This window comes from Capricornis sumatraensis, chromosome 4, assembly GCF_032405125.1.
Source record: "Capricornis sumatraensis isolate serow.1 chromosome 4, serow.2, whole genome shotgun sequence".
In the NCBI taxonomy this organism is placed as follows: domain Eukaryota; kingdom Metazoa; phylum Chordata; class Mammalia; order Artiodactyla; family Bovidae; genus Capricornis; species Capricornis sumatraensis.
In genome coordinates this window covers 126,762,335-126,788,037 of record NC_091072.1, presented here as the reverse complement: position 1 = coordinate 126,788,037, position 25,703 = coordinate 126,762,335, and the positions used below count along the sequence as shown (strand labels likewise).

Genomic DNA, 25,703 nt, shown 5'->3' with positions numbered 1-25,703 from the left:
ATAGGCTATGCTGCTGCTAAGTCACTTCAGTCGTATCTGACTCTGTGCGAACCCGTAGACGGCAGCCCACCAGGCTCCCCTGTCCCTGGGATTCTCCAGGCAAGGACACTGGAGTGGATTGCCATTTCCTTCTCCAATGCATGAAAGTGAAAAGTAAAAGTGAAGTCGCTCAGTCGTGTCCGACCCTCAGTGACCCCATGGACTACAGCCTTCCAGGCTCCACCATCCATGGGATTTTCCAGGCAAGAGTACTGGAGTGGGGTGCCATTGCCTTCTCTGAAGTTGATTTAAAAAAAGTGAAGCTGGATGATGGGTATATGAGTGTTCTCTATACTATTCTCTTTACTTTTGTGTATATTTGAAACTTTTAATAATATAAAGCTTAACAGAACATACCAAAATTGTGTTTAAAAGACAATGTTAGTCACTCAGTTGTGTCAGACTTTTTGTGATCTCATGGACTGTAGCCCATCAGGTTCCTCTGTCCATGAGATTCTTCAGGCAAGAATACTTGAGTGGGTTGCCATTTCTTTCTCCAGGGGATCTTCCCAACCCAAGGATCGAACCAAGGTCTCCTGCATTGCAGGCAGTTTCTTTACTGTTTGAGCCTCCTGGGAATAAGAGATACATAATACTGGGTTCCTCCTCTTAAAACCATATAATCCAGCTGGGAATTCAAGAAAATCAAATGAAAAAGCATGTGAAAAAAATGTTAAAATCATGAAAAGAGAGAGAAGGGAACCCATGTGGACTCTAGTATTTTAAAAAATTTGCATGAAAATAGTAAAACTTTTTACTAAAAAATCCTAAAGGAAATCAGTCCTGACTATTCATTGAGAGGACTAATGCTGAAGCTGAAATGCCAATACTTTGGCCAGCTGATGTGAAGAACTGACTCACTGAAAAAGACCCTGATGCTGGGAAAGATTGAAGGCAGGAAGAGAAGAGATGACAGAGGATGAGATGGTGTGATGGCATCACTGACTCAATGGACATGAGTTTGAGCAAACCCTGGGAGTTGGTGATGGACAGGGAAGCCTGGCGTGCTGCAGTCCATGGGGTCGCAAAGAGTTGAGCACAACTGAGCGACTGAACGGAACAAAACTTTAAAAGACAGAGTATGAATTAAATAACAGCAAAGAAATTGTTTTGATAAAACCTTTGTCGCTCAGTAATTTCTAACTCTTTGGACCCCAGTCGTAAGCCCGCCAGGTTCCTCTGACCACAGAATTCTCCAGGCAAAAGTACTACAGTGGGTTGCCATACCCTACTCTGGGGAAACTTCCTGATCCAGGGGTCGAATCTGAGTCACCCACATTGCATGCAGATTCTTTACCATCTGAGCCACTGGAAATGGTTGTCAACTGGAGGAAATTTTGCCCCACACTTCCCAGGAGATATTTGGGACTATCTGGAGATATTCTGGGTTGTTACAACTGGGGAAGGGGGAGGGCATTGCTACTGTCATCTCAAGCATAGAGGACAGGGATGCTGGCAAACATTCTACATGCCCAGGACAGCACCCCTAGGACAAAGAATAATCAACCCAAAATGTCAATAGAGGTGTTGTTGAGACATCCTGAGCTACATATCTAAGACTGTATTAGGCTGAGGAGTTATTACCCGAAGTTCGCAGCTTCAAGAGATTCATAAATCCCTTAAATGTATGCAAAATTTTGAGAGCCTGGTGTGGGGAAAAGTCCACAGTTTTCATCTAATTCTTAAAGGGTCCGTGGCCAGAAGAGGCTAAAGAAGCCTGGGAAAAACAAGGGTTTTTCAGAAGCTGTGGCTGAAAAATCTGAAGTGATTATTTCATTTAGAAAATGACTGCAAGATGAGGAGGATCGGTTTACTAGAGCCAGGTCTTTCTTACAGTTTCCAGTAACTCCAGAGACCTCTTAGGTTGATACCCAGCCCTTTCTGCTTGGGTTTAACGGCAAACCCCTTCTCCTTGTGAGCCCCTGACTTATTCATCTTTGCAAACTCAGCACCCCTGACATACTTCCTGGCACATGGCAGGCATTCAGTAATGTACACTCTCAGCTGGGGCCGAGTGGAAAGGGTCACAAGCTTAGCCCACATTACAGTTAAGACAAACTGGAATTCTCTCTCATTTATCCCATGAACTGGGGAAACCTGGAGAGGTTCCTAGTTAGGTCCCAGCAGGTTTGTCCATTGTTTGGAGATGGGGTGGGTATGAGGGTGAAACAGAAGGTTGGAATAGATCCAACAAGCCAAGTTCCCAGCGGATAGTTTTCTCAACCCACCCCCAGCCCTTGGAGATCATCCCCAGGGATAATCTGCCTCAGAAGTAGGATCTGGGAGTTTGTCATTAGCTGATTCCAGCCCCATTTCTTTCCAGACTGTCCCCAGGCTAACTTCCCTTAAATACCAAGTTTCTAGTATCACTCTTCAGACTGATACCCTTAGGAGGCCCGAGTGTAAGCCTAAATTGCACAGTTTACCATTTTTAAAATTGAACTCGCCCCATCTCTGCACCTGGCTTATTTTCTAGGAACCTCTTCTCTTCCAACTACACAGCGAGACTTCCACTCTCCTCTCCACTAAGCCTGCTCTGTTCCTTAACGAGGTCGCTAACACACCAACTGTTTATCCGTTACCTAGCTCATCTTCCTCCTCTCTCTCTAGCCCGTAAGACCTCTCTTGTTCCTACTCTTTCAACACGGACATTACAGCTCCCTTTAGTACTTGTTTTGGACGCTTTCCATCTCATATATGTCAACTCTTCCAGCACACCCACAGTTAAATACGCCTCCAGCCTCCACTTGGCTACGGCACTCTGCACCCAAATACAACAGAGGGGCACCGGAACCCAGTCCGTCCTGATCGCTTGCTGAATTTTAATTCGTATTTCTTAAAATGAAAGTCGGTATCATGACTCGCAAGTATTCTTTAGCTGCTTGCTGTGTATGTTTTGTGGTCGCCTAGAAGCTAAAGCAACGTAAAATATGTAAAGTATTCAAGGCGATGTTTAAGAATGGATACAAGGGAGGGTAAGGAATTACATTGAAAACCCCCACAATCGAACAATCTCTGTATAGCGTTTAACACTTAAGTCATGAGAAAGTATGCTGGCCTCCAAAACCGAAAGACTCGCGACAAGCCACTGACTATTACAGACAATGGCACAACAGGGTTATCCCAAGTGGAGTTCAGTTCAGTTCAGTCGCTTAGTCATGTCCGACTCTTTGCGACCCCATGGACTGCAGCTCGCCAGATCCCCCTGTTCATCACCAACTCCTGGAGTTAACTCAAACTCATGTCCATTGAGTCGGTGATGCCATCCAACCATCTCATCCTCTGTCGTCCCCTTCTCCTCCCACCTTCAATCTTGCCCAGCATCAGGGTCTTTTCTAGTAACTCAGCTCTTTGCACCAGGTGGCCAAAGTACTGGAGTTTCAGATTCAACATCCGTCCTTCCAATGAATATTCCGGGCTGATCTCCTTTAGGACGGACTGGTTGGATCTCCTTGCAGTTCACGGGACTCTCAAGAGTCTTATCCAACACCAAAATTCAAAAGCATCAATTCTTCGGCGCTCAGCTTTCTTTATAGTCCAACTCTTCACACTCATACATGACTACTGGAAAAACCATAGCCTTAACTAAACGGACCTTTGTTGGCAAAGTAATGTCTCTGCTTTTTTATATGTTGTCTAGGTTGGTCACAACTTTTTTCCCCAGAAGTAAGCGTCTTTTTATTTCTAGGCTGCCTCTCTTAATTTCAAGTGGAGTTAGTCTGAACAAAGTTAAGGCTAGGGAAAGCCCCGCCCCTTCGCTACGGGGTTTGGGGTTTGGCTTGACTCCACCCCCTCCAAGAACGCAGCCTTGTGATTGGCCATGACTGTCCAATTGCGTAGGAGCAGCGGCTTTCACGTCTCTTTGTTTGCGGGAGGAACATGGCGGATCGGCTCACGCAGCTGCAGGACGCTGTGAACTCGGTGAGCAATTGCACTCGATTAATTTCCGTCGTCTTCCTTCCCGAGAGAAAGCATGGCAGAGAAAGAGGTGTGAGGGACGAAACTCGAAAGTGGGGAGTGGACTGCGGCTGGGCTTCAGCAACAAGCGCTGGGGTTGGCTGGAGGCGGCGCCGCCGTCTGGAAGGTCTGAGGCGGGCTGCGGGGCCGGGCGAGAGCCGGCGGCCTCCTCGCCTGCCAAGTGGAGGATCTCACTGCGTGGACTGTCAGGCTTCAGCGACTTGCCTTGTTCTCTGGGACCAGTTTTATTTTCTTGTCAGTGGTGCTTATGGATCTTTCCTTTTTTTTTTGCCGGGAGGAGAGAGGAAGCGGAATTTTTTTTACCCCTTATGAATTTTAACCCACGGAGATAAATCCGTGTTCTTAATGATTAGATCTTTGTCATTAGATGTTAGCCGAGGGTATTCTTTGGCTACAATTTTCAGATTGGGGCTGGAGTGATACTAATGTGAAAAGTTTTGTTTCATCTTAGTTGGTTCCTATATACCAAGGGTTCCATCTCTTGGCCGCTCCCCCAGCTTGTCAGTTTAAGGGAAAGTGACATCTTATAATAGTGAATCTTACGGTCTTTGTATATCTTTTAAGATATTTAAAACATCTGCTAATGAATCTTCTCCCTATGAAAGGTCAGGTGATGTAAATAGCCCCCCTTACTTTGATCTTTCTGGTTATTTTTCCTGTTATTTATGTCTATGTGGAAAGTATATGCAAACCACAGCATTCATGTACTTATTACCATTAAGAGCTAAATTGTTTTTCATTGGTAGTTACATTTCTGTCATTCTGTTTTTAATTTGATGTCCCAGGTAAGATACCTGTAGATGTTGACTGGAAAATCAAACTAGTCTCTTGTCCCTAGGCTCTTGCCAGTTTTTTCTCACTGGAAGCTAATAAGTTGGTATTCTTGTTATCACTCAGTGTTTGTACACTTGAACAGTGTGAGTCTGCCTGTGAGAAATGGATCTATTGTGTGTATGAGGGCCGGCCTCTAATGTTGATAAATTCACCAAGATGAATTCTACCTTTGATGACTTGCCTGGGCGGCCAGCCAGTCTCCCGTGGGGAGATACTTCTTTGAGGCTTTACAAAATTAAATTGTAATGACTGCTGGATACAAACATTATTTTAGGGGAAATGTTGCATATTCATATATATTTCATAGCCAGAAGGATAGTAAGGACAAAGTGAATATGGCCATTAACTCCATGGATGATCATTGGATTTCGGAGGAAAGCCTCTAGATTATCTGGTATGGTATATATAAACACTGTCATAGTTGCAGAGAGTTACTCCTTGAGGAGTTTACAGTCTGGTTAGAAAGACTTCGTATACTCGAGACATTTAAATAATGCAAAAAGCAGTATGTGGTTAGGAGTTGTAATTGAGTGTTTTCAGCTGTAGGCAGAAATTTCTGGCTCTAGAGATACCACTGCATTCTCTACAGGGTCTGAGCGTCCCACCAGCCACATCAGAGCAGTAAGTTTCCAACATCATATAAGGACACCCCTTTTTTTTTTTTTTTAATTTTTTTTAATTTTAAAATCTTTAATTCTTACATGTGTTCCCAAACATGAAACCCCCTCCCACCTCCCTCCCCATAACATCTCTGTGGGTCATGGACACCCCTTTTTTAAAACCCATGGTTACCTAATCTTAACAGATTGAAAACCACAATCACACAAAACTAACCAAACTGATCACATGGATCACAGCCCTGTCTAACTCAATGGAACTATGAGCCATGCCATGTAGGGCCACCCAAGATGGGCAGGGTCATGGTGGAGAGTTCCCACTGAAAAAGGGAATGGCAAACTACTTCAGTATTCTTGCCTTGAGAATCCCAGGAACAGTATGAAAAGGCAAAAAATAGGACACTGAAAGAAGAACTCCTCAGGTTGGTAGATGCCCAATATGCTACTGAAGAAGAGTGGAGAAATAACTCCAGAAGGAATGAAGAGAGGGAGCCAAAGCGAAAACAATGCCCAGTTTTGGATGTGACTGGTGATGGAAATATAGTCTGATACTGTAAAGAACAATATTGCATAGGAACCTGGAATGTTAGGTTAAATAAAGTCCGAAATGCAGTACTTGAGTGCAATCTCAAAAACAACAGAATGAGCTCCCTTCGTTTCCAAGGCAAACCATTCAATAACAGAATAATCCAAATCTGTGCCGCAACCATTAATGCTGAAGAAGCTGAAGTTGAATGGTTCTATGATGACATACAAGACCTTCTAGAACTTACACCAAAAAATGATGTCCCTTTCATCATAGGGGACTGGAATCCAAAAGTAGGAAGTCAAGAGACACCTGGAGTGACAGGCAAGTTTGGCTGTGGAGTACAAAATGAAGCAGGGCAAAGGCAAACAGAATTTTGCTAAGAGAACACACTGGTCACAGCAAGCACCCTCTTCCTACAACATAAGAGACAACTTTACACATGGACATCACCAGATGGTCGGTACCGAAGTCAGATTGATTATATTCTTTGCAGCCAAAGAGGGAGAAGCGCTATACAGTCAGCAAAAACAAGACTGGGAGCTGACTGTGGCTCAGATCATGAACTTAGGTAAAATTCAGACTTAAATTGAAGAAAGTAGGGAAAACCACTAGACCATTCATATATGACCTAAATCAAGCCCCTTATGATTATACAGTGGAAGGGACATAGATTGAAGGGATTAGATCTGATAGAGTGCCTGAAGAACTATGGATGGAGGTTCATGGCATTGTACAGGAGACAGGGATCAAGACCAGTCCCAAGAAAAACTAATGCAAAAAGGCAAAATGGTTGTCTGAGGAGGCCTTACAAATAGCTGAGAAAAGAAGAGAAGCTAAAGGCAGAGGAGAAAAGGAAAGATATACCCATCTGAATGCAGCATCCCAAAGAATAGCACAGAGAGATAAGAAAGCCTTCCTCAGTGATCAATGCAAAGAAATAGAGGAAAGCAATAGAATGGGAAAGACTAGAGATCTCTTCAAGAAAATTAGAGATACCAAGGGAACATTTTATGCAAAGATGGGCTCAATAAAGGACAGAAATGGTATGGACCTAACAGAAGCAGAAGATATTAAGAGGTGGCAAGAATACACAGAAGAACTATACAAAAAGTATCTTTATGACCCAGATAATTGTGATGGTATTATCACTCACCTAGAGCCAGACATCCTGGATTGCAAAGTCAAGTGGACCTTAGAAGGCATCACTACAAAAAAAGCTAGTGGAGGTGATAGAATTCCAATTGAGCTACTTCAAATCCTAAAAGATGATGCTGTGAAAGTACTGCCCTCAATATGCCAGCAAATCTGGAAAACTCAGCAGTGGCCGCAGGACTAGGAAAGGTCAGTTTTCATTCCAATCCCAAAGAAAAGCAATGCCAAAGAATGTTCAGACTACTGCACAATTGCACTCATCTCACATGCTAGCAAAGTAATGTTCAGAATTCTCTAAGCCAGGCTTCAGCAGTACGTGAACAGTGAACTTCCAGATGTTCAAGCTAGATTTAGAAAAGGCAGAGGACACAGAGATCAAATTGCCAACATCTGTTAGATCATAGAAAAAGTAAGAGAGTTCCAGGAAAACATCTACTTCTGCTTTATTGACTACACCAAAGCCTTTGAATGTGTGGATCACAACAAACTGGAAAATTCTTCAAGAGATGGGAATACCAGACAACCTGACCTACCTCCTGAGAAATCTGTATGCTTATCAAGAAGCAGCAGTTAGAACCAGACATGGAACAACAGACTGGTTCCAAATTGGGAAAGGAGTACATCAAAGCTGTATATTGTCACCCTGCTTATTTAACTTAAATGCAGAGTACATCCTGTGAAATGCTGGGCTAGATGAAGCACAAGCTGGAATCAAGATTGCTGGGATATCAATAACCTCAGATATGCAGATGACAGCACCCTTATGGCAGAAAGGAAGATAAAATAAAGAGCTTCTTGATAAAATGAAAGAGGAGAGGAAAAAGCTGGCTTAAAACTTAACATTCAACAAACTAAGACCATGGCATTTGGTCCCATCACTTCATGGCATTTAGATGGTGAAACAATGGAAACAATGAGAGATTATTTTCTTGAGCTCCAGATTCACTGCATATGGTGACTGCAGCCATGAAATTAAAAGATGGTTGCTCCTTGAAAGAAAAGCAATGACCAACCTAGACAGCATATTAAAAAGCAGAGACATTACTTTGGCAACAAAGGTCCGTCTAGTGAAGGACCTTTTTTTTTCCCCAGTAGTCATGTATGGATGTGACAGTCGAACCGTAAAGAAAGCTGAGTGCTGAAGAATTGATGCTTTTGAACTGTGGTATTGGAGAAGACTCTTGAGAGTCCCTTGGACTGCAAGGAGATCCAGCCCATCCATCCTAAAGGAAATCAGTCCTGAATATTCATTGGAAGGACTGATGTTGAAGCTGAAGCTCAAATCCTTTGGCCACCTGATGTGAAGAACTGAGTCACTAGAAAAGACCCTGATGCTGGGCAAGGTTGAAGGCAGGAGGAGAAGGGGATGACAGAGGATGACATGCTTGGATGGCATCACCAACATGAGTTTGAGTCAACTGCAGGAGTTGGTTATGAACAGGGAGGCCTGGTGTGCTGTAGTGTACAGGGTTGAAAAGAATTGGACACCCACTGAGCGACTGAACTGAACTTTCAGCCATAAGTGCTGACCTGGATTGTTGGGTGATATTAACTAAAGTAGAGGGAATCTTATTAGGATTTGTATGAATCATAATTGTTTGTAAAAGTTTTTAAGTAGAGTTATTTTACCCTCTGAGAACTCCATGAGAGCAAACTGTCTTGTTCGCTTTGTCACTATAATGTTTATACAATTATACACACAGTGCTTCTCATAGAGCTGATTTTTTTTTTAAGTTTTCTTTATCCTTTAAGATTTATATATGGCTGCACTAGGTCTTTATTGCTGTGCACAGGCTTTCTCTGGATGCACTGAGTGGAGGCTGTTGGGGTAGTGGGGGCAGTGCCCAGGCTTTTCATTGCAGTGATTTCTCTTGCTGTGGACAACAGGCTTTAGGTACGTGGCCTTCCCAGTAGCTGAGGGTCAGGGACTCTAGAGCGCCAGCTCAGTAGTTTTGGTGCAGGAGTTTAGTTGCCCTGCAGCATGTGGAATCTCCTCAGACCAGGGATTGAACCTGTGTCCCCTGCATTAACAGATGGATTCGTTACTACTGAGCCACCAAGGGAAGTCCCTAGAATTATTTTGATAAATATTTGTTGAGTAAATGGATTTTGAGAGCTTCATATGGGCAGAACAAACAGCCATTGTATTTAACCTAATATGAGAATGTTCTCAGTTAACAAACTCTAGTTACCAGAATCAAAATCTATATTTGTACAGGCTCAGTGCACAACCCACTCCATTACTCTTGCCTGGAAAATCCCATGGACAGAGGAGTTTGGTAGGCTCCAGTCCATGGGGTTGCGAAGAGTGGGACTCGACTGAGCGACTTCACTTTCCCTTTTCACTTTCATGCATTGGAGAAGGAAATGGCAACCCACTCCAGTGTTCTTGCCTGGAGAATCCCAGGGACGGAGGAGCCTGGTGGGCTGCCGTCTGTGGGGTCGCACAGAGTCAGACACGACTGAAGCGACTTAGCAGCAGCAGCAGCAGAGCACTTACTGCCACCCAATACCTTTGCAAAAATGTGAACAAAAGCAGTGTAGTCAGGAATGAGTTTTCACTAGTCAGGCATATATAAAGGAGTAGTAGATAATGAACAAGTAGGGTTGAGTTTGATTATTGAAAGCTTTGAAATAGCCTGAAGATTTGGAGATTTATCTTGAAAACCATGCTGGGGCAAGCTCAGAATTTTGGAGCAGAGTAAAATAACCTGGAAAATAATAAGAACTAGAAAATAGTAGGGAGCTATTGTAAACAATTCTTGTGTGAGGTAATTAGTTGCACTAACAGCATCAGTGGTGGTAGATGGAAAAGGGAAAGATTTGTAGTAACATTAGCAGGATTTGAAGATGAAAGTTAAGAGTCTGAAGGTAGACTGGTTGACTGGAAGATTCTCAATACAAATTGGATACTAAAGGAAATAGTTGACTTTTGAATTCTGTCGTTCAAATAATGGCAGTGAAACTTAGTGGAAACGCTGATTCACTGATTGGAGACGAGGAATTGCAGTTTGAGTGGTCAGGACTATGGAGAGAAGTTGGTGGGAAGGATAGGAGTCTTAGGTTTGGAAAAGGTAATGTTAACAAAGCTAACTTTGCTGGATCCACATCTGGCCAAAGGCTGAGACATCATTTTGCAGCCAGAGAAAGGGTTTATTTATTCGGGAAGCAGCTGAGTGACAAGATAGGAGGGCAGATCTCAGATTGCTTCCCAGAAGGCAAGAGACTTGAGGTTTGGAGGACTTGCCTGGTGGTCTAGTGGTTAAGATTCTGCACTTCCAGTGCAGGGGGCATGGGTTTGATCCCTGGTCAGGGAACTAAGATCCCACATGCCTCTTGGCCAGGGGGTGGTGGGTGGAGGTGGGAAACAATCAGAAAATAAAGACACTTGAGATTTTATGGGATAAAGAAGTAGGGTGGTCTCAGGCGTGGGGTAGGGTGATTGGAGGTAGGGAGAAGGTAAAGTAATTGGTATTCTGCTCAGGAGCAGTTCTTGGGGCTTCCCTGGTAGCTCAGATGGTAAAGAATTTGCCTGTAATGCAGGAGACCCAGGTAGGGTCGTTGTTCCCAACTGTTCTTAACTGATCTGAACTGGGCGAGACAAGACCTTACTCCAAATTTCTCAAATTTTTGAAAAACAGCTTAAGTCCCTTTTACTATAGTGACCCACACATCAGGAGCATTTTCTGTTGGGGGTGGTAAGAAGTCTGGTGCTGTATTATGTGGGCTATGTGAAGCTTGGAAGGTATGCAATTAGGGAAAGAAAAAAGCCAAAGGAAACATAATCATCAGAGGCAGATTACAAAGGGTTTTGTCACAAGCTGTTTCCTTACCTGCTGTTCTGTAAGACGTGCTCCAGTCTTTCGTTTAAGGTGCCAGCTTCCGTTAACCCCATGGGACACAGTTTCAGTAAGGACTTGGTATTCTCAATCTTCGAATTGCTTAAGAAATGGCTTTAGAGCACTAGGAGTTTTGAGTCCTGGAGAAAAACATTCCAGACATGCTTAAGGTGCAGTCTTTTCCCACCACTATTTCTTTCGACTTGTAATTTACTCTGGTTTCAGAAAAGGGGTCATATACTTTGTATATGAGTCATATTTAAAAATTTAGCCTGGGGCCATCCTGAGATGTTTCCCGTCAGTTCAGTTCAATTCAGTTCAGTTGCTCAGTCGTGTCCAACTCTTTGCCACCCCATGAACCGCAGCACGCCAGGCCTCCCTGTCCATCACCAACTCCCGGAGTCCACCCAAACGCATGTCCATCGAGTCGGTGTCAGATGTGCTTTTTTCCACCACTGCTCCCCCAAAAGTATTTACTTGTGCTTGCAGAAAGTACTGGCATATATTTCTTTTATCATTCTGTTAACCTTGGGAAGAAAAGAAAGATTATTTTGTTTTTCTTTTTAACTGTCTCAACTAAATTGATACCAAACATAGTTTCTTTAGGGCTTCCCAGGTTGCACAACAGTAAAGGATCCGCTTGCCAGTGCAAGAGACACCGGAGACTGGGGTTCCATCCCTGGATAGGGAAGATCTCCGGAGGAGGGAATGGCAACCGACTCCAGTATTTCTGCCTGAAGAAAGCCCATGGACAAAGGAGCCATGGGTTTGCAGAACTGGACATGACTGAGCCACTGAGAATTTAGTTTCTTTGCATGATTAAAATGTTTATGAATCAGCTGTACCCCAATACAAAATGAAAAATTTTTTTAACTTAAAAAAAAAAAGTTTAATCATTGTTAGTAACTGGTTTTTGTTATCCAGAATTACTCCTTTCTCTTTTATTTATTTATCTTTGCTCAGAGAACATTATAGAAACATTGCTGCCACAGTTACCAATAAAATCCTTAAAGAGGATAAATCCATTCTAACTTGGCCACCTTTCCTTTGCCTCCAGCTTGCAGATCAGTTTTGTAACGCCATTGGAGTGCTGCAGCAGTGTGGCCCTCCTGCCTCCTTTAGTAATATTCAGACAGCCATTAACAAAGATCAGCCGGCTAACCCTACAGAAGGTAAATAGATTTCCTTGGCTTCTCTTAGTTTGACTCTCACATTACCTGTAATACATTAAAATCAGATTTATTGAAAGATTCAACTTATTTATGGCTTTCTAAAAATGTTATTGTTTGAGAATATAACAAGTTTGTCTTAAATGAATTCATTACAGTAAATTTATATAACTCATAATTCTTTTCATGTGAAATAACAGATTTTTTTACTCCTCTAAAGGAGAATTGTGTGAATTTAGCTAAATTGTTACTTGTGGGACCTTAATGAAAATGGCATCCAATTTACAAATTCCTTTATTCAGGGGACCACCATATTGTCCTAATAATGAAATGATAATACACTATGCTTAAGTTCTAATTTGAGTTAACATTAAAGCTAATTCTCAGACATAATAGAATTGATGTGTTAAAATTACACTTTTATCATTAGAGGCCTAATACAGAAAAAGTAATGAAGTTTCCTGGTTTCATTAAACTTAAATTTCTCTTTCTGAAAGCTTGAGATTCTCTAATATCCTCAATGAGTGCTATCTTTCTCTAGAATATGCCCAGCTTTTTGCAGCGCTGATTGCACGAACGGCAAAAGACATTGATGTTCTGATAGATTCCTTACCCAGTGAAGAATCTACAGCTGCTTTACAGGTAAAAATCTCTTTTCCTTTGAGAATTTTATGAAAAAAATTTTGAATTCAAGGAAATAGATTTAGTACCTTTTATTACGATATTCAAAGTTACTCTAAATTTTAAAATGGGAGTTTTATTGTAAATTACTGCAGCCTGTTTAAGACTGTGCTGAAAATACATAGTTGTCCAGTTTTGAGTTACAAGGAAACTTGCCATTTTCCTCAGTTGGGTTCTTTTCCTTGCCAGTAGTGACAAGCGAGGGACCATTCTGGATATGGAGTAGAATAGCAGTGTCTGAAAGCAATGTGGAAAGGAATATCATGTAGCCATCCAGAGATCTCTCATTGAAAAGTCAACTTTTAAATAATTCATACAGAGAAGACTCTCAAGTAATATCTGATCTTAGGATTTCTGCCACTAGCAAAAAAATCTATCACAGTGGTCGCATAGTCCTCAGATTTAAAAGTGAATACTTTCATTGCAGTTTCTTTCCTCCTCAACTTTTATCAGTCACCCAAGTTTTTCATTTCTCAAACTATTCTTAAATTTGTGTTTGCTCACAAAGGCTGCTAGCTTATATAAGCTTGAAGAGGAAAACCACGAGGCTGCTACCAGTCTGGAGGATGTTGTCTACCGAGGGGACATGCTTCTGGAAAAGATACAGAGCGCACTTGCTGATATTGCACAGTCCCAGCTGAAGACGAGAAGCGGCACCCATAGCCAGTCTCTTCCAGACTCATAGCACCAGTGTATACATACTGTGGGTGAGAAAAGAACTGTTTCAATGCCAGTAGGAATTCTGCATCAGATTTAGGTGTAAGCCTTACCAACAGTTTCAGAAACATTGAGCACTATGACACATGTTATCTTTTCAGCTATTTTAAATAGTCTTCTGTTTTCACTCTTAATAAATAAGCTTGTAAAATCATGAATGAACCAGCTTTAAAACTGTCACTATGCCACTATTTTTTATTATCTGAGTGAAATTATTGAGGCCAATATTGCATTAATGTTCATAATATAATTAATAAACAGCTGTACTGTAAAATTCTGTTGTGACATAATCTCTGTCTTTATTTTTGTCATGTTTCTGAAGTTTTTACAAATCGAAACATCCCTCAAGAGGTGGTAAATGCAGAGAACATGGACTTTTGAATTTAGGTTGACATCCTTCTAACTCTTTAATGGCGACATGGTATAAATTGGGAACTTGAGCAAGGAATGAAACCACGTTGCTTTTAAAGAAACAAAGAGTTAATATGGCTGGATGAGATATTAGGTCACTTTTGGAGGCTTTTTCCGCTTTTCCTAGAACCTCAAACCCATTCTAGTTCATCTCCACATTTGTTTCTAATAAGAAATCGTCTCTGTAATTCTCATGCTATTGTGAGAAGAATTTCCTTCAATCTCAACTTTTTCCCTCTTATCTCTTTGCCTGTTTTTTTTCCCCCCTGTTTTTCTCCTTAATTTGCCTAGTGAAATAGTGAAGTATGTTTCCGGAGTCATAGATTCTTTTTATTTATCCAGAGTTCGTTTTCTGATCTTGTAAACCTCTCAGGCTTTATTGCTGCATTCTATTTGACCAGAACATGCTTCCACTACATCAGTTATTACTACTTCAATATCATTGTCTCCATTGGCCCTTTTAACAAATTTTTATTGATTTATGTTTGACTGTGCTGGGTCTTTGTTGTCGCATGGGCTTTTCTCTAGTTGTGTTGGGTGGAGGCTACTCTCTAGTTGTGGCGCACGGGCTGCTTAATGCAGTGGCTTCTCTTGTTGAAGAGCATGTGATCTAGGGCACTTGGGCTTCAGTAATTGCAGCATGTGGGCTCAGTAGTTGCAGCTCCTGGGCTCTAGAGCACAGGCTCAGTAGTTGTTACCCACGGGCGTAGTTGCTCCAAGGCATATGGGATCCTCCCAGACCAGGGGTGGAAGCCATGTCTCCTGCGTTGGCAGGCAGATTCTTTACCACTGAGCCACCAGGGAAGTCCAGCCCTTTATTATTGCTGACATTTGTGTCTGCTCTTTCAAGTATGCTTATGCATCTAACTCTTGGATCTCCTTGAATTCCATCATAATCAAGCACTTCTACAGTTTTTGAAAAATACTGCTTTAGAGAGTACATTTTAGCTCGAGATCATTAACTTTTTAAATTGTTAAATGTGATGCATACTAACAATTTTAAATGTTAAGCTTATTCTCTCTGACATCACTTTAAGTTCATTTCATTTTTAAACACTGGAATAAAGGATATAAAGGAGCTCACAAAAGAAAGTAGTCTTCAAAATAATGAACCCTATTCAAAACAATCTGGGCTTCCCAGGGCGCAGTGGTAAAAAATCTGCCTGCCAACTCAGGAAACACAAGATACTGGGTTTTGATCCTTGGGTCAGAAAGATCCTCTGGAGTAGGAAATGGCAATCTGCTCCAATATTCTTGTCTGGAATGGAGCCTAGTGGGCTGTAGTCCATGGGGTTGCAGAGAAGCAGATACAACTGAATGACTGAGCATACTCAATGCAGTTAACCCCAAGAGAGAAATAAGTTACAGCCTTAAATGGTGGACTGACTACTGTTAAGATATTACTCTTCCCTGAAAGAAACTTCTTATATTTGAAATTGGCATTCCCAATCACCCCCTCCACCCACAGCTTAACGTATTATAGAAAGAGGACAATACATATTCTGAAATATGCATAAAGATTGTATAACATAATTCATAAAGACTGTTTGCGGCAGCTTCTCTTAGGCACCGTTTTGTGGCTATTGGATTAGGAGGTCCTCAGAGCTGAAATAAATGTATGGGCAGAACAGTGAAGAAATCCCCCTACTGTATTCCAGGAAGTGGCTTCCTGCAGAGAACCACCTTTCCAATATGACTAAGGTACGATGAGTGGATGACTCCTTTGACTACCTGTGACACAGCCAGACCTAGACCCTCCACAGATTCCTGTTTTTTATCTCATGAATTGGTTGTTGAACTGGTTGTTCCCAAAGACCACTCTGTACAAAATGCCCTCTAACTTGACTTGATCACACTTTAGGCTGTCCCCCACAGTCCCCTGAACTGGAATCCACCGTCAGCCTGAGCCAGCCCTGGAATGTGGAAGAGACTGTCCTCAGTCACACCTCCTGAAAATGGACCACAGAAAAAACATTCCCTGATCAACTGTCCCATTCTGTCATCTGCTCCCTTTCACTCCCTCACACCCAGATCTTTCTAGCTTTGCTTACTTGTTCCTATTAAAAGGATCTGATCTGTCTTTGAGCTTTCCAGGTGGCACAGTGGGAAAAATCCACCTGCTAAAGAATGCTGGAGACATAGGTTCAATCTCTGGGTTGGGAAGATCCTCTGGAGGAGGAAATGACAAACCCACTCTAGTGTTCTTGCCTGGGAAATCCCATGGACAGAGGAGCCTGGTGGCCTACAGTCCTTGAGATCGCAAAGAGTCAGACATGACTGATCACATACACACCATCTGTTTTTGAGCAGCTTGCAGACTTAAGTACAAGACTTTGGGACACCAGAGGAACTATTGCAAATGGGCAAGGAGGCTATAGCAACAGGATTCTCCAACCGATCTGCGAATCCTGTTGCTATAGCCTCCTTGCCCCTGTTTGCAGTAGTTCCTCTGGTGTCCCAAAGTCTTACACTTAAGTCTGAATTTGTTTCAATACCACTCACTGTGTAGGAAAAAAAGTCCCATGACTCTTTAACACATAGCCCCAGGTCTAAGTCTGGGGTAAAGGGTGTGGAGGTATTTACTTCAAGTAATAAATCTGTCTGATTCAGAATATCTTGTGTGCATGTTCAGGATAAAATTAAGATGAATGCTAAAAAACTAACACTAAGAGACAACTTGGAGATCAGAGGAAATGATAGTGGAGGTTAGAACATAATTCAGAACTAAATAAAACCAAACTACATATAGAAACTTACTGTATTCGCTAAGACAGCATTTAGGAGGTACAATATTGTATTCCTTGCTTATATTAGAAAAAAGGGAGCTGAAAATTAATCAGCTAAACTTTGAACTGAAAGGAGGAAATACTAAATCAGAACAGAAAACTAAGAAGGCAACTGTACCTTGAGAGAATAAGAAAAGTCCAAAGTTGGGATTCAAAAAGACTTAAGGTAATGAACAACCTAGGTGAGTTTGATTAAGGAAAAAAGAGAGATGACTTAAATAATGTGAAGTACTAAAGAAAAAATTGTGTGCATCACAGTCTGTGTCTAATCTCAAGAGTGCATGGGAGTTTTTCTTCATGATTTACTTGGTATTTTGTCAATTCTAAAATGCCTGTATTTTCTTAACTGTATCTTAAATTGGAATATTCAGTGGGGAGCTGTTGTTTCATTCTTTAATGGAGCATAAAGTCATGGTATGTGTCAGAATTCATGGGATCTTTGATTTAAAATAGTAATGTAATTTGTCATATTAACATTAAAATCAAAATCATGATCATTTAACTTGGTGCAGGAAAAACATTTGATAAAATTCAACATCATTTGTGAAAAAATTAGCAAAGGAGAAACAAAAAAATGTTTAATGTGGCAAGTGACTTACAAAATACAGCAAACATATTGAAATATCAAATGCATTCCCTTCAAGTTTGGGAACAAGACAAGGATGCCTGCTGTTAACCACATCTATTCATTTTATACTGACAGTAATAACCAACACATTTAAGCTTTAAAAAGAAAAATTATAAAATAGAAACAAGATTTCTTATTATTTAAAGATGAAATAATTGCTTAGCAAGAAAAGATTCCGTAAATAGGCTTCAGGAGGTTTTGCATGTTAGACAAAAACAGTGTACACTGCATTGGCAACAAATTGTAGGAAAAAAGGCTTTTGAAAAAAACATTTTCAATAGCAAAAAAACCTTTCAAGTTTACAGTAAAGATGTAAAACATTTAAGGAGAAATACAACAAAAATTGAAAAATTGTAAAACTATTTTCAAGCATTTTTAGAGCTGGAATAAATGGAGAATAATATCTTTATGAAACAGGAGTCAATATTATATCATTTTTTTTTCCTCATGAATTAATGGAATTTTAAGTTTCCAACTGAGATTCTTGTAGAAGTTGGCAAGTTATTTCTAAATTTATATGGAAGTACAAAGTGTCAGTAGAAATTAATATTCTCATGAAAAAATAACAATGACAGCTTGCTTTAATAGTATTTACTAATTAAGACAGCATTTGTTAGTGCAAGGATAGATAAATAGACCAATGGAAGAGCTCAAACAGATCCTCACAGATATGAAAACTTGACTTGTGACAGAGATAAGGTTGCAAATCACTGGGGAAAGAATAGAAATTGTGCTAGAATATTGATTATATACATGCTATATATTAAAGTCATAATATAAAGTACCTCTGGGGTTTCTTTTTGGGGTAATGAAAATTTTCTGGAGTTAGATAGTGGTGACTCTTTCACAAATGTGAATTTAATGAAAAACTGATATACTGTAAAAGAGTGACTTATGCTAATTTTTCTCAATAAAGCTGTTATGAAAAAGAAAAAATTCTTGGCAGGTGAAGAGCAAATATCTAAAACTTTAAAAAGACATTCTTAAGGAAATATCTGTGTAACTTCAGGCCAGGAAAGGATTTTTTTAAACTAAAAAGTTCACATTGTAAAAGAAAAGAGTATAAAAATTACAGTAAGCAACGTGTATCATATTGCTTCAAACTTTTATATATATTAACTAATTTAGCAAAGGCCCACTCCACTCTTCTTGCCTGGAAAACTCCATGGGCAGAGGAGCCTGGCAGGCTATAGTCCGTGGGACAGGAAAGAGTTGGACACAACTGAGCACAGTGCAGCACAGTAAATTTAAACACATTAAAATTTAGACTTTGTGTTTATACAAATACTCTGAGAAGAATGAAAGTACAAGCTCACCTTGGGGGAGAGCAGATATTTGCAACACTTGTAACTGGACAAAGGGTAGTATCTAGAATATAAAACCTTTCTATGAATCAGTCAAAAAAAAAAAACCCATTAAAAGAATTGCAAGACACTTAATCTTTTCACAGCAGAAGAATGGCCAATAAAGGTACAAAAATGCTCAACCTTACTGATAATCAGAAATTTGAATCTAGCTGTCTAGGTTTTCAGGATTCACTTTTCTGGGCAGGGGGACAAAACTTATTTTTTAAATTGACACTTTACTAGCTTGACTTATAAATTTCATACATTTGTGTATATGATCCCTAGGCTTGCATGTATTCTTGGCCAGGGGTGCATATGTTCAGGCAGTCTTATAAATGTATGTTTATATAACTTAAAAGCAAGGAGACTCCAAAGACAAAATGCAAGGCAGTGATTACCTTTCTGATGGAAAGAAATTGGTGCTATCAAAGAAACTAAAAGAGGGTCTTTTAGTGTAGTGTAATAATATTTCCTTGAGTAGAGAGGCATGTATTTAATACAACTCAACATTTTACGTAAACTACATTTAAGGGTTGTGTTTTCAATGAAAAAGTTTAAAGTGGCACATTTTTAAGCAGCATAACACATTGTTTTACTTGTGACTGAGTTCAGCAGAGTTCAGTTCAGTCTCTCAGTCATGTCCGACTCTTTGCAACCCCATGGACGGCAGCATGCAAGGATTCTCTGTCCATCACCAACTCCCAGAGCCTACTCAAACTCATGTTCATTGTGTCGGTGATGCCATCCAACCATCTCATCCTTTGTCATCACCTTCTCCTCCCACCTTCCCAGCATCAAGGTCTTTTCCAGTGAGTCAGTTCTTCACATCAGGTGGCCAAAGAACTGGAGTTTCAGCTTCAACATCAGTCCTTCCAATGAATATTCAGGACTGATTTCCTTTAGGATGAACTGGTTGGATCTTCTTGCAGTCCAAGGGACTCTCAAGAGTCTTTTCCAACACCACAGTTCAAAAGCATCAATTCTTTGGCATTCAGCTTTCTTTATAGTCCAACTCTCACATCCATACATGACTACCGAAGAAACCATAGCTTTGACTAGATGGACCTTTGTTGATAAAGTAATGTCTGCTTTTTAATATGCTGTCTAGGTTGGTCATAGATTTTCTTCCAAACAGCAAGCATCCTTTAATTTCATGGCTGCCATCACCATCTGCAGTGATTTTGGAGCCCCCCCAAAATAAAGTCTCACTGTTTACATTTTTTCCCCATCTATTTGCCCTGAAATGATGTGACTGGATGCCATGATCTTAGTTTTCTGAATGTTGAGCTTTAAGCAGCCTTTTCACTCTCCTCTTTCATTTTCATCAAGAGGCTCTTTAGTTCTTCTTCACTTTCTGCCGTAAGGGTGGTATCATCTGCATATCTGAGGTTATTGATATTTCTCCCAGCAGTCTTGATTCCAGCTTGTGCTTCATCCAGCCCGGTATTTCACATGATGTACTCTGCATATAAGTTAATTAAGCAGGGTGACGATATACAGCCTTGATGTACTCCTTTCCCGATTTGGAACCACTCTGTTGCTCCATGTCTGGTTCTGACTGTTGCTTCTTGACCTGCATACAGATTTCTCAGAAGGCAGGTCAGGTGGTCTGTTATTCCCATCTCTAAGAATTTTCCACAGTTTGTTGTGATCCACACATTCAAAGGCTTTGGCATAGTCAGTAAAGCAGAAGTAGATTTTTTTATGGAACTCTCTTACTTTTTCTATGATCTAGCAGATGTTGGCAATTTGATCTCTGTGTCCTCTGCCTTTTCTAAATCCAGCTTGAACATCTGGAATTTCACTGTTCAGGTACTGTTGAAGCCTCTCTTGGAGAATTTTGTGCATTACTTTGCTAGCATGTGAGATAAGTGCAATTGTGCAGTAGTTTGAGCATTTTTTGGCATTACATTTCTTTGGGATTGGAATGAAAACTGATCTTTTCCAGTCCTGTGGCCACTGCTGAGTTTTCCAGATTTGCTGGCATATTGAGTGCAGCACTTTCACAGCATCATCTTTTAGGATTTGAAGTAGCTCAACTGGAATTCCATCACTTCCACGAGCTTTGTAGTGATGCTTCTTAAGGCCCATTTGACTTTGCATTCCAGGATGTCTGGCTCTAGGTAAGTGATCATACCATCATGGTTATCTGGGTCATGAAGATATTTTTTGTATAGTTCTGTGTATTCTTGCCACCTCTTCTTAATATCTTCTGCTTCTGTTAGGTCCATACCATTTCTGTCCTTTATCAAGCCCATCTTTGCATAAAATGTTCCCTTGGTATCTCTAATTTTCTTGAAGAGATCTCTAGTCTTTCCCATTCTATTGCTTTCCTCTATTTCTTTGCATTGATCACTGAGGAAGGCTTTCGTATTTCTCCTTGCTATTCTTCAGAACTCTGCATTCAGATGGGTATATCTTTCCTTTCCTCCTTTGCCTTTAGCTTCTCTTCTGTTCTCAGCTCTTTGTAAGGCCTCCTCAGACAACCATTTTGCCTTTTTGCATTAGTTTTTCTTGGGGCTGGTCTTGATCACTGCCTCCTGTACAATGTCATGAACCTCTGTCCATAGTTCATCAGGCACTCTGTCTATCAGATCTAGTCCCTTAAATCTATTTGTCACTTCCACTGTATAATCATAAGGGATTTGCTTTACGTCATACCTGAATGGTCTAGTGGTTTTCCCTACTTTCTTCAATTTAAGTCTGAATTTGGCAATAAGGAGTTCATGATCTGAGCCACAGTCAGCTCCTGGTCTTGTTTTTGCTGACTGTATAGAGCTTCTCCGTCTTTGGCTTCAAAGGACATAATCAATCTGACTTCGGTACTGACCATCTGGTGATGTCCATGTGTAGAGTCTTCTCTTGTGTTGTTGGAAGAAGGTGTTTGCTATGACCAGTGTGTTCTCTTAGCAAAACTCTTGTTAGCCTTTGACCTGCTTTGTTTTGTACTCAAGGCCAAATTTGCCTGTTACTCCACGTGTGTCTTGACTTCCTACTTTTGCTTTCTAGTCCGCTATAATGAAGAGGACATTGTTTTGGGGTGTAAGTTCTAGAAGGTTTTGTAGGTCTTCATAGAACCATTCAGCATAACTGGCTTGCTATTAGCCACTGCAGATATTGTTGGAAAAGGCATTTTGATGTGTTTCCACAAGACTAACTCTTACTCTGTCTCCTGAACTCCTCAAAAGTTCAACAGTAAGTGGAATTTAGAAAGATGAATTGCCTGCCACCGTGTCCTATCTCTTCATCCTTGCTCCTGCCTATGGAGGGTTGCATTTTTCTTTTTTTCTTCTGGTTGCCTGAGAAAGGCCTTCGATGGAGGGAAAGAAACTCCCTTAAGTCACTGATGCCTTAAGGATGCAGATTGAGTCTTCTGAGACCAAACAGGCAACAATCTTTTACCACAAGAGGGCAGTCTGACCCTGAACTTTGGTTCTATTTGGGAAGCTGATGTGTCCTAGAAGGGAACCTGAGGACTAGCTGGCTTGGTAGCAGACGTCACAAGTCCCCTGGAATCCACTCAAAGCTAGTGCTATGATTTTGATTTGAACTAGTGTCCTGATGGAGCCAGCAACTTGAATCTATGACCAGGACAGCATATTAAAAAGCAGAGACAACATCACTTTGCCGACAAAGGTTTCATGGTCAAATCTATGGTTTTTCCAGTAGTCATGTACAGATGTGAGAATTGGACCATAAAGAAGACTGAGCAACGAAGAATTGATACTTTTGAATTGTGGTGCTGGAGATCTTGAGAGTCCCTTGGATGGCAAAGAGATCCAACCAATCGTAAAACAAATCAACCCTGAATATTCACTGGAAGGAATGATGCTGAAGCTGAAGCTCTAATACTTTGGCCACCTGACGCGAAGAGTTGACTCACTGGGAAAGACCCTGATGCTGGGAAAGATTGAGGGCAGAAGGAGAAGAGTATGGCAGAGGATGAGATGGTTGGATGGCATTACTGACTCAATGGACATGAGTTTTAGCAAGCTTCGAGAGATTGTGAAGGACAGGGAAGCCTGGTTTGCTGTGGTTCATGGAGTTGCAGGGTCAGACACAACTTAGGGACTGAGAATCGACCACAATGACCAAATGTCTACTCTTGTCTGAAAAGGAGAGGGACATAGAGAAGTTGTTAAGTCCTAGTGATGACCACAGGGGACGTTCCTTGAGGACTTCTTCTGGATGGTGAATTATCTTTTATGTCCACGTTCATTGGACAGGTCACATAGCAGGGACCTGCTACTTCCTGGCTGAAGGCAGGAGAGACAAAGTAAAAAGTGATTAATAGTATAGGTGCATGCACCACCCGGCTTGCACTGCCACTTATTAGTTGTACGACCTTGGGCAGGTTATCTATGTCCGCGCAGAGCTGAAAAAGAGCAATAATATTACTAATTACCTCATGGGGTTATTATGGAGGGTAAATGACTATACGGGCACAGTAGTCTAGCGTCATTCTTCTGGACACAGTCTCCTGTTTTGTTTTTATTTTTTGTTGAAGATTGACCCGGGTTTGATCCCTGGGTCAGGAAGATTCCCTGGAGGAGGGCATGGTAACCCACTCCAGTATTCTTGCCTGATGAATCTCATGGAGAGAGGAGCTGGCAGGTTATAGTCCATACGGTTGCAAAGAGTTGGACATGACTGAAGTGACTTAGCAGACACGCATAGCTGATTTACAGTGTTGTGTTCATTACTGCTGTATAGCCAAGTGATTCAGTCATATACATATATACATTCTTTTTTTCTTTTTAAATCCTTTTCCTTACAGTTTATCACAGGATGTTAAATGTAGTTCTCTGGACAGTAGACCTTGTCATTATGTGGTGTTTTTGGCCAAAAATGATTTTCATCATCTATAAAAACTCTCCTATCTAAACACTTACAGTATCTCTAAAAGAAAACTATCTGATCTATTTTAAAAATTTCCCAAACGTTAGTTTTGAAAGAATTTATTTTAAATATAGAAATAGAAAAAGTTTTAGTCTTTGCAAGAACAATGTATTGACATCTGGGAAGCTGGAAATTTACTACTTAAATGCTAAAAAAAAAAACTTTTATAATAGGTGGATGAACTGATTTAGTAAATGCAGCTACCTTTAAGTTTGAATTCATAATTTTTTGCAAGATCTTTTTTAGCTGTCAGAGCCATTACTACCAAACATTAGAATAAACTAAACTTGAAACCAGAATTTCATATCACTTTATCCCACAGTCCCAAACCAAATATTATAGAAACAAAGCTATTCAGTTACGTTTCTCTCACTAAAATTCCTTTGGAGAAGTCCAAGAAAAGTTTTATAAAACATAAAATAAAAATATTAAAGAGTAATTTTAAATTTGTTTTAAAAATATTTATTTGGCTGTGTCAGTCTGAGTTTTGGCATGACAGATCTTCATCGCTGTTAGTTCTTCCACAGCATGTGGCATCTTAATTCCCTGACTAGGGATTGAACCTGTGTCCCCTGCATTGCAAGGCTGATTCTTAACCAATGGACCACCAGGGAAGTCCTAAGAATAGTTTCAAATCCTTTCAAAATTTCTGTCTTTAGAAGTATGACAACTGAAATATTTTAGCACAGTATTATGTATATAGTTTATAAAAAATAAAATAGTTTATAAAATATATTCATAGATATAAAAATATATTCATATATTTAAAATAAGTTTATAAAATATATTCATATATCAGGAATATATCAGGAATATCAGCTCAACATTTGTTTGGATGGGGTGTCCAATAAAAAATTTGGGATCATAACGCCTATGTGATAATAAAGCAACTCTTACACTTAATTATTAGGTCATCTCAGTAGCATCACATGCTACAGAGAAATAGTTGTGAAAGAAAACTTCATTGCCTTGTTTTAAGAAATTGCCATAGCCACCCCAACCTTCAGCAAACACTGTCCTGATCAGACAGCAGCCATCAACATGGATGCAAAAACCTCCACTAGCAAAAAGATTATGACTCACTGAAGGCTCACATGATGGTTAGCATTTTTTAGCAATAGCATAGTTTTAAATGAAGGTGTGTACATAGTTTAGACAAAATGCGACTACAACATAGTGTAAGCATAACTTTTATATGCAGTGGGAAGCCAAAATATTCATGTGACTTGATTTATTGTGAGATTAGTTTTAGATGGAACAGAATCCACAATATCTCTGAGGTACAATATCCCTGAGGTATGCCTGAATGTTAACAATTTCCCATTTGTTAGATATCATCCAACCCCAAATTCTTCAGAGTTCTTGATAATTTTTAAGAGTATAAAAACAGGATAAACAGAACCGCTGCCTCAAAAGAAAAATAAGACAATACTTTTACATTTCTAAGATTGCTTAAGGGTCTCTGTAAGGTGGCAGATGTAACCATCAGTGGGTACATTTTTTCTTCTTACTCTTTCCCCTGGTCTGCTGCTGTCACTTCAGTCGTGTCCGACTCTGTGTGACCCCATAGAGGGCAGCCCACCAGGCTCCCCCGTCCCTGGGATTCTACAGGCAAGAACACTGGAGTGGGTTGCCATTGCCTTCTGCAATGCAGGAAAGTGAAAAGTGAAAGTGAAGTCGCTCAGTCGTGCCTGACCCTCAGCGCCCCCGTGGACTGCAGCCTTCCAGGCTCCTCTGTCCGTGGGATTTTCCAGGCAAGAGTACTGGAGTGGGGTGCCATTGCCTTCTCCGTCCCCTGGTATAGCTTGGTATTTTATTTTAATTATTTTATTATGGCAAGAAGAATTCTGATGCTCTGGAGGTACATCATAAGTCACACAACCCTGATGAGCATGACAATGAAGCATTTTCTTGTCAGTTGCTTCTAGACTGTTTATATTAATCTTTTTTATTTCTCAGACCCAAGATTGGCTAAAGTTGGAAGACTCTACTTAAAGTACACTCTTCTGCGAGAGCTAAAATTTAAGAAAATCCTGAGACACCAGGGTCATACTATGATCTTAAAATTATTTTTCTCA

At 40.5% G+C, this 25,703-nt stretch overlaps 1 protein-coding gene across 1 annotated transcript; it reads left to right on the top strand.

Moving 5' to 3' along the window:
- Positions 1-3,909: 3,909 nt before the first annotated feature.
- Positions 3,910-13,804, top strand: MED21 (mediator complex subunit 21). The gene is made up of 4 exons (XM_068971611.1): positions 3,910-3,960; positions 12,046-12,160; positions 12,699-12,799; positions 13,347-13,804. The coding sequence occupies exons 1-4, from the start codon at positions 3,919-3,921 to the stop codon at positions 13,521-13,523; spliced, it is 435 nt and encodes a 144-aa protein (XP_068827712.1). The 5' UTR covers positions 3,910-3,918; the 3' UTR covers positions 13,524-13,804.
- Positions 13,805-25,703: the final 11,899 nt, after the last annotated feature.